This window comes from Cyprinus carpio, chromosome B10 (assembly GCF_018340385.1).
Source record: "Cyprinus carpio isolate SPL01 chromosome B10, ASM1834038v1, whole genome shotgun sequence".
NCBI lineage: Eukaryota > Metazoa > Chordata > Actinopteri > Cypriniformes > Cyprinidae > Cyprinus > Cyprinus carpio.
This window is the reverse complement of record NC_056606.1, coordinates 23,365,076-23,375,653: the sequence shown is the minus strand read 5'-3', so window position 1 is coordinate 23,375,653 and position 10,578 is coordinate 23,365,076. Positions and strand designations below refer to the sequence as shown.

The window sequence follows — 10,578 nt, the reverse complement described above, 5'->3', positions numbered from 1 at the left end:
TCAATTATGCACCTACTTTAAAAAGCCTAAGCTGCATCAGCATTAATAATGTGGCCTAGTTATTCACGTCCTGTGTGCTTTTCTTTTGCATTTTCATGTTTTGTTTTGTTTTTTTATATAGAGTAGACTAAAATCATCAAATATTTCACTACCAAAAACTAAATGAAATGTTAAAAAAATAAATAAAAAAATAAAAATAAATCATATATATATATAAGAAAAAATATAAATATATAATGAAATAAATATATATAAAATTATTTAAAAAAAAACATATAATCCTCATAACTGTAATGATTCTTTATTTTAACTGCAAAGTATTGATATATCACTGAAGTACTTACTGTACTTTAATTAAATTACTGATTTAGACATCACTAATTATTTATATTTATTTAAATAATACTTAGGTGTGACAAAATAAAAAAGAAACAAAAATGTATATTTAATAAAAAAAAAAGAAAAAAAAAAAGGTCTGGATACATTACAGTAATGACGATTTGAAAAGAAAATGTGCTTAATTGTCATGAAAATATGTTTAATGTTTAATATATATATAATTGTGTGTGTGTGTGTGTGTATATATATATATATATATATATATATATATATATATATATATATATATATATATATATATATATATATTCATATAGATAATTGTGACAAATTTATTTATATAATTTAAAAAAGCTATTAATGACAGTAAAACAATTACTAATATGATATAGTAATAGGTCAAAACAAATATAAAAAATCATGATATACATATATATATATATATATATATATATATATATATATATATATATATATTATGCAGTGTAGTATGACATGGATGTTTTCATGACACTCACCAACAAAAATCTTGATTAATAATGATAAAAAAAGAAAAAAGAAATTAATTGCTAATGAAAAAAAATATAGAATATCAAATCACACTAAATATTCAACCAACAGAACACAAATCTTCTCTCAGACACAATGAGATCCTGAAGAGCTCGAGCTTTAATAACAAACTAAGTATCTAAAGATTTTTTTCAAATAAATATTTATAGAGCGCAGTGACTCACGGGGAAGTCGAGGAGTCGTTCGGGGAGCAACACACTGAAAATTCAACGGAAAGGAATGTGTTGTGATGGCGTGACGTCCTGTGTTTACACGCAAGAGCATCACGCAAACGTGTGATCTGACACAACGATACGTGCATCTACTGTCATTCAGCTCAGAGCAAAAATTTATTAATATCCAACTCTGTTTATTAAAGCTTGACCGAATTTAAAACACACACATTTTTGCTTTTCAACCGACGATACCAAAAAAAGACAGAAAAGAGTGTGTTTGTACGAGAAACAGGCCACACAACAGGTTTATTTATAATCTAAAAGACAAAAATACAAAAGAAAAACCAGTCAAAATATTAAATCAGACAATAATGAATCATCAGTATGAGCTGTATATGACATTTAGCAAAAAAGACCAGTTTAACTACAACACACTGTAATTCTGCTCAGATTCAGACACAAGCTTTGGAAAGTGTGTGGGAGAATCCCGACAGAAGAACTCCACAAACTCCGAGTCCGAGTGGAAGAGGAAATCTCCTCAGATCTTGCGTTTCTTCCATTCGGGCTGATCTTCGTCGACCTCTTCTTCCTCCTCCTCGGCGAACAGCGGGTCCGGCTGCGTTCTGTCAGAGAAAAACACATCGTGAGTCACGTTCAGATCTCACTCAACACAAAACATGATCTGCGGCCCTCGGACAGAGAGGATGATGGGAGATTAATCCAGTTCCCTACTTTCAGTCAGATCACTGATTAAAATACAACATCTGCTGAGGGACACCGATACTCACACTCACACACATGAATAAATACACACAGATGCACTCTCTCACACACACACACACTCTCACACACACACACACACACACACACACACACACTCTCTCTCTCTCCATATATGGAGTGCCACAAGGATCTGTCCTAGGTCCTCTGCTATTTTCAATATACATGTTGCCCCTTGGTAATATTGTATATCAAAATGCGGGATTAGTTTCCACTGTTATGCTGATGATACTCAACTATATATCTCAACAAGACCAGATGAAACTTCTAAATGATCTAAGCTAACAGAGTGTGTTAAAAATGTAAAAGATTATATGACCAATAATTTTCTCCTATTAAATTCAGATAAGACAGAGATGTTACTTATTGGACCAGAAAACATTACACAGAATCTTGTAGATTACAATCTGCAACTAGACGGATGTACTGTTACTTCCTCTACTGTCAAAAATCTGGGTGTTATATTAAACAGTAACTAGTCTTTTGAAAACCATATTTCCCATGTTACAAAAACAGCATTCTTCCATCTTAGAAACATTGGCAAGCTCTGAAACATGTTACCTGTTTCTGATGCAGAAAAGGCTGGTTCATGCGTTCATGACCTCTAGACTGGACTATTGTAATGCACTGCTAGGTGCTTGTCCTGCATCCTCGAATAAACAAGCTACAGGTAGTCGAAAATGCAGCGGCTAGAGTCCTTACCAGGTCAAGAAAATATGATCATATTACCCCAATACTACAGTCTCTGCACTGGCTATTAAATTCTGTATCAGTACAAAGATTATTACTTACTTATAGGCCCCCTTAATGGTTAGCTCCCTGCGTACCTAAGAGTATCTACCGACGCACAAGCCATCACGCTCCCTAAGGTCACAAAACGCGGACTTTTGATAGTACCTAGGATAGCAAATCCACTAAAGGGAGGTAGAGCTTTCTTCACATTTGGGCGTCGGCTCCCAAACTCTGGAATAGCCTTCCTGAACCCCCCCCCCCCCCCCCCCAACACTCTCTCAGTTTCCAATCTAGTTAAAAAAAACACACCTCTTTGGCCAAGCATTCCAATAATTCAGCTCATAATCTTGTACGGCAGTTATGATTGATTCAAATGTGCATGATTATTCTCTTATGCTTGGGTTAAACTAATCGACTTTGCTAATTGGTTCGACGGTATGGCAAGCCGTACGGCTATTAAGAGTCTCTATTGTGTCTCTCTGTTTTGTAACTAGGATTTTACACAAGCTCAGTCCTGGATCCCGATACACCTGAGGAAGAGATGATGCCCACCCCTCCGATGACCTCATATGATGCTAAGCAGGAGAGGGCATAAAGACTAACATAGTGACTATAAGTTTGATTGCAACAGACGGAGCGGGCTGTTCATAGTGTTCATCGTCTGATTAAATTACACCTTTTAACGGCGGGACACTATTTAAGTTCGCCAGTATGGACACTCTATGTGGGCAGTCACGGACACACTACTAGACTTAAAATTAAGTGGCGGTAACTAATGCTTTTGCAACGATTTGAGTCTACGAAACGCACTGTTTAATTAAACTGAAGTGACTGAATTGAACTACACACAATTAAATAAATATGTTAGCCGCAGTATTGAGGGATAAATCAACCGATGTGACGACAGGCATCAATTCTAAATATATTATTAGGCGACTGTAAACATAAATTCGGAAAACTGACAGGTTGAACTTACCCTGATTTGTATCATGAAACTTGAAACTATCAAGCTAACTTGAATACTAGAAAACCACCGACGTGTATTAAGTCAACTGATTTATCAGCTATTATTTTTTAGGCCGAGTTTAGGCTCGTAGCTCCTAAATTTCGTGTGCATTTGCCAGTTAGTTCGACGTAGATCAGCTTAATTCATTTGCCATTTATCGGGCATGGGCGAAGGGGGACTTTCCAGTTTCGTAGACCTTATTTCACAGAGACTTTGTCACAAGGCAACACGATCAAATTTTGGTTTGTTTTTTCATCTCTAAAACCAGTAAAGTATTTCAGCGTCATTTCGAGCAGAAAGGACACAAGATTACAGTTCAATCGAACGAAGACATGAGTTCAGACGCACAAACTATATATGAACAATACAAGAACAGTTACAACGGCGAACACTATATAGAATAATTATAGACACATATATACCACGTGCTCGTGAACAGACATATAAACATACAAACATATAGAAGAGTACACACATACAAACTGTGTGCGTGTAATATATTATACAACAGATATATCGACAAGCGATACTTGATAACCAGATATACACTGTATATATATACATATATATATGATATATATATACACACACATATATAGCAGGCCATTTGCATAATTACGAACTACACACAAACTAACTCAGCAACAAATGCAGCCTTTTTCTTAGAATTGTGTGTGTTGTGGGTCAATGTTGTTTTAAATGTAAGGTTTATTTTATGTGGTTATTGATTTAATATTTCATGTTTTAACTTTCCGGGCGAAACTTATTCAGGAACGTGGCAGCAACACTTGCAAAGGGTGGGGTGTCTGCAGCATATGGGGAGTGTATTGGCACTGTAGGCGGACCCAAAAAGATAGATTGGAATAGGTGAGCTAGTGTTTAAAGAGGTGTGAGTTTAGTTTTCACTTCAAAATAGTTGAACCAAACTATATACATAATAGATAAATATACACACACACACACAATATATATATATCACATACATACAGAGATATATGAGAGAAGATGGGTGGTGCGTGTATATAATCTTATTAATATTCTATAATATATTATTATATATATTATAATATATAGATAGTATATATATAGTATATATATATATAAGGCATTATAAAAAAAAATAAAACTAATAAAATGAACGACAAACGCGATGGTTTAAATTCAGCCAAATTAATCTGAGGACGTGAAGTGTCTTCTTCTGATTGGTCGACACATGTAAGAACACATGAAAGCTGAGACAAAGCAACAACACGCTGACCTCGATCACATCCACGCGTCTCAGTGGCAAGTGTGTGTGTGTGTGGCGCGGACAACTCCTGAGAAGGCAATACGCGACACGACACTGCGAGCCACGAGAGTACAGGATCATTATCGCTGTGTTCATTCCTGGCAGTAATGAGCTCTGCTCAGATCAGTTACACGAACACTACCCCTGAGCACTCTCAAACAGCCAGCGACTACTGCCTGTAATGCCGGCGTCTGGAACTAGTTTGCACATCCGTCACTAGCAGCTGAAAACTTTGTAAACAAACATCTATAGCATCTTTAACTTTTAAAACAATCAACAATCTTCAAATTACAAACAGGTTTTATACCTTTTTTTATCAAATTGTTTTAATCTTAAATTTAATTTTGAGAATGCTTGTTTGTTCTTGATGTATTATTATTTAATAATATTTTTTTTTACTTAGACTAATAATCTGATGTGATGCAAACAATAATTGATTGATTGAATGGAAATTAATTAGAAATTAAATTAAAAGCACATTTTGGGTAAGGATGAATAAATAAAACTGGAAAACTAAATAAAAATCCTGAATCAGACTAAAACTGATTATAAACTATAGATATATTATGAAAACTGTCATAAATATATGGTCACTGATACAGTATATTTCCAAATCTAAATCTTGTGTTATGAATTAAAATAAAATTAAAATTTGCAAAACAAAATAGTGATAAATAAAACAGCACTAATCATGACTAATACAAATATGGTCACTAATATAGTTCCACAAATAATTCTTAAAAAAAATTAATAATAAAATAAAATAATAATAATAATAAAAAAATAAAAAAATATATAAAATATATTTTTTTAGCCCCCCACCCCCCCCTTTTTTTGAAGTAAACATGGACAGCAAAACAAACATTTAGATAATTAAATTTTTTAATTTTGATCATTAAAACCGTGCTAATTATGGCTGATACCAATATGTGTGTTTGTTATTTTGGGACGGAGAGCTCTGTGTGTAACTGAAGAAGATGATGTGTGATCGGTGAGCTCAGGTGTGACACACAGGTGTCCGGTGATCTTCAGTCTTCACACCTGTCTCACCTGCACCTGATCTGCTGCCAGCTGCCCAGATTCTGAGCACATTATACAGCAGCATCACATACACTCTTCACATAAAAGTGATCCCATCATGCATCAGCCAGAGCTCACTGGAAAAACCCATTCAATGCGGCTAATGTTGACAAACGTTGATTGTAACAAATCAATTCAATTCAATGCTGAAAATGAACAATAAAAATAGTTCAAACTTTATTCAAACTGTATTGATGAATGAATGAAAGATGAAAATATATATTTATTTTTAAGCATATTTTATAATTTATTTTATCATTTTATAAAGTGTGTTACTTATGGAAATGCTTATTTCTGTATATGGAATATTATAAAGAAGTGAAAAAAATAATTATTAACAAATTTTTATGAATTAAAAACTTCAAAGCAATTTTAAAATAATTTTAAAAGGTTCATATATGTGTCCCTGCAGCACAAAAGCAGTCTTAAGTCTCTGGGGTATATTTGTAGCAATAGACAACAATACATTGTATGGGTCAAAATTATAAATTTTTATTTTATGCCAAAAAATCATTAGGAAATTAAGATCATGTTCCATGAAGATATTTAGTAAATTTCCTACTGTAAATATATCAAAACTTAATTTTTGATTAGTAATATGCATTGCTAAGAACTTCATTTGAACAACTTTAAAGATGATTTTCTCAATATTTAGATTTTTTTGCTCCCTCAGATTCCAGCCAAATATTGTTAAATATTGATATATCATAACAAACCATACATCAGTGGAAAGCTTATTTTTTTCAAATTTCAAAAAATTGACACTTATGACTGGTTTTGTGGTCCAGGGTCTCTCTCTCACACACACACACACACACACACACACACACACACACACACACATATATTAGTGCTGTGAAACGATTAATCACGATTAATTGCATCCAAAATAAAACAATTTGCTTTCATAATGTGTGTGTATACTTTGTATATTTATTATGCATATATAAATACACATGTACAGTATATATTTTGATAATATTTCCATGTATTACCATATATATATATATATATATATATATATATATATTTATATTAATATAATTGATTATATATAAATATTTTAAATGTATAAACATATTTTTATTAAATATATACATGCAAGTGTGTGTATTTATATACACATAATAAAGACACACAGTACACACACAAATTATGTACACAAAACTTTTATTTTGGATCTGATTAATTGCTTGACAGCACTAATATAAATATAGTTATCTCTTTATTTCAAAGATTGTAAAATGCATTGCTAATATTAAGTTGAAAATGTTTATTTTGTTCAAAAAAGTATGAAACATTTACTTTTGTTTATGAAAATGTTTGTTTCTGTGTGTTGGCTATTAAAAAAGTGAAACAAAATGTCTTTCAAAAATGTAGTTTTTAAAGAAAAATAATCGTAATTCTTTTAAAAATATATAAACATAAACTTAGTTTAAAATATTTTACAAACTTTTAAGTATGATAAAAATTATGTATTATGTAAACTTATTTATTTTTCATATTAAAAGTTTGTGAAATACAATGTCGATATAAAGTTAAAAACACTCTCTTATTTTGTTTGTAAAAATTATGGAAGTACTTTTATATATTACCTAATAACTAATAAAAGTAAACTTAAAAAATAAAAATAAAAACTTAAATGCGAGAAACAATTCAGCTTTTAGCTTAAAGCTTAAAAAGTTAGTGTAAAAACAACATTTAAAAATTATATATTATTGTAAGAATAACAAATATTTATAAAAAAACAAAATGATATGAAAACACATGAATATATACAAATTAATTTATTTTAAATATTTTTCCTCCACCCTCAGAAGGGAACAGCACTAGTGTATCTGTCAGCATTGATGTAGTTCTTGTCTTACTGTTTATAGGCCGGGGCGACCCAGTACGGGTTCTCAGCGGCTTCTTTGGCGTGACGCAGGATGGCCTCTCGCGGGTTGCTGTCGTCGGTTTTGTCCAGGGCGATGTTTTTGACGATGAAGGAGGACAGCGTCCCGCCGTGAGCCGCCACGCGACCGCCTCGACCTGCTCGGGACAGAAGAAGAGATCAGAGCAGAACCACACACAGATCACCCCCAGCATTCAGAGACAGTGCTGGGGACAGTTACTTTTAAAAGTAATGCGTTACAATATTGCATTACTCCCTAAAAAACTAATTATGTTACTTTTTATGGAAAGTAATCTGTAATTTTGAGTTACTCTTTTAATCTTGGCAGGGCTTGCTTGTTTGTTTTTAATATGTGACCCTGCAGCACAAAAGCAGTCTTAAGTCTCTGGGGGATATTTGTAGCAATAGACAACAATACATTGTATGAGTCAAAATTATACATTTTTCTTTTATGCCAAAAATCATCAGGATATTAAGTAAAGATCATGTTCCATGAAGATATTTTGTAAATGTCCTACTGTAAATATATCAAAACTTAATTTCTGATTAGTAATATGCATTGCTAAGAACTTCATTTGAACAACTTTAAAGATGATTTTTCTCAATATTTAGATTTTTTTTTGCTCCCTCAGATTCCAGATTTTCAAATAGTTGTATCTCAGACAAATATTGTCCTCCTAACAAACCACACATCAATGGAGAGATTATTTATTCAGCTTCAGATGATGCATAAATATCAATTTCAAAAAATTGACACTTAAGACTTAATAATAAAACTCTTCTTGTACAAATGTAAAAGCGCTTTCACACCAGAAGTGAAGTGAATGCGGCTCAGGCTAAAGGAAGTGTAAATTCACGTCTGTACAGTAGAGGGCGCCGCTCAAACTAATCACATGAAGAATATGACGCAGGAGAAGAAAGTTCAAATCAAACACAAATGTGTCATTTTTGATATTTAGCATGATTGAATCTGATCATCGAAGTTGGTTAATAAAATGGGATTAAATACATTAATTATGTTTGTCTTAAAATAGTAGATTTGCATAATATTCTGAGTTTGCACTTGACTGTTTATATTCATTTTGAGGAATGCTGAATCTGTGCAACACCAGAGCTGTGATGTCAAGACGCTGGAATCAGGCGTTACTTACTTGAAAAAGTTTCTCAGATATCTCCTTCTAAATTAAAAAGGAATGCGTTACTTCACTAGTTACTCAAAAAGTAATCTGATTACGTAAGTGGCGTCACTAGCTCTGTTGTGATTAAACACAACGAGACGCGGCTGAACGGTTTACTCAAGCCTGTGATGCTCAGACTCACTTCAGAGAATAACAGCAGAGAAATGTTTGTGCATTTATGTGAACAGAGTACAAACTAGAGCTTAATAATATCAAAAAGTTGAAAAGTTACATTTCTGTGCTTACCATTCAGATACTATTTATCCACCTCAGGATGGACTGTATTCCATTTCAGTTTATTTACTGTGAGGTTTGTGATTTTTGGTACTGAAACCTGGGATGTGTCAATTCAATTTAATTAAATTTTTTTTTTAAATAAATAAACATTTTTAATTTATTTATTAATTATTAATGTATTAGTTAATAACGTATTAATTTATTCATATAGGTGATACATTTTATATTCATAATTATAACATCATAAATTTATTATATTAATATATTTTTTATTATTTTTACAAATATAAAAAAATACATAAAGGCTATATATAAATTAATTTATAAAGTAATATACAAAGTGAATTATCTATATAAATATAAAAATATATTTTATATTACATTTGTCGAACTGTGATTTTGTATTCATAATTATATTTAATATTATAAACATATATTCATATATAATATTTTTACAAATATATAAGTCATTTATAAATTATTTAATATATGAAGTTGATCTATATTAACAAAATTCTATTTTAAATAATATTTGTGGAAACTGTGACACATTTTATATTCATAATCATTTAAATATTATAAATATATATTAATATTTATTATTTATTATTTATATACAAATAAAAACCTGTATATTAACACTGTGTATAAATGAAGGAATTCATTGATTAATTAATATTAATGTTGCATATTTTATATTTGTGGAAACTGAGATAGTTTATAATTATATTAAATTTAAATATAAATATATATTAATATTTTTTATTTTTTTTATTATTATAAATATATATTTATTATTTATATAAATATGAATAAATTTATATAAAAAGTTATTTAATATATTTATACTAATGTTTTATTATTAATGTAGAAATGTATATATATATATATATATATATATTTAATATTATAAATGTAAATTAATATTTATTATTTATAAAAAAAAAAAATAAACATTTATATGAACAGATAGATAGATAGAAATTTATTGTAATATACCAGAATTTACCAAACTAACTGGACTAATGTTGGTTTGTAGTTATTGATAAACATATATTGAAGAAAAATATAACAAATAATGATTTTTCAGCTAATTTTTGAGCCTTTCATTCAATGTCACTTCCTAGATGTCACAAATTTAAGGGATGCAACATTTTTTAACAGTGGAAATATTGTGCAGGACCAAACTGAATGCAGAATATGAATATGAATGTTGATTGATAACACATGTATATGTAACAGAGAGAATGAGGGATGTGTGTCTGTGATGGTTTAGAAACGTCACCTGGTCCGGACATGGGCGGCTCAGGTTTGTGTGA

At 30.9% G+C, this 10,578-nt stretch overlaps 1 protein-coding gene across 1 annotated transcript in view; it reads right to left on the bottom strand.

Moving 5' to 3' along the window:
- Positions 1 to 1,340: 1,340 nt before the first annotated feature.
- LOC109091276 (WD repeat-containing protein 70) overlaps positions 1,341 to 10,578 on the bottom strand; it is a 72,004-nt gene continuing 62,766 nt past the window's right edge. The window contains 3 exon segments of the mRNA XM_042732053.1: positions 1,341 to 1,687; positions 7,819 to 7,981; positions 10,545 to 10,578. The exon segment at positions 10,545 to 10,578 is cut by the window's right edge and continues 83 nt beyond it. Coding sequence (XP_042587987.1) covers positions 1,603 to 1,687; positions 7,819 to 7,981; positions 10,545 to 10,578 — 282 coding nt within the window. The 3' untranslated portion in view covers positions 1,341 to 1,602.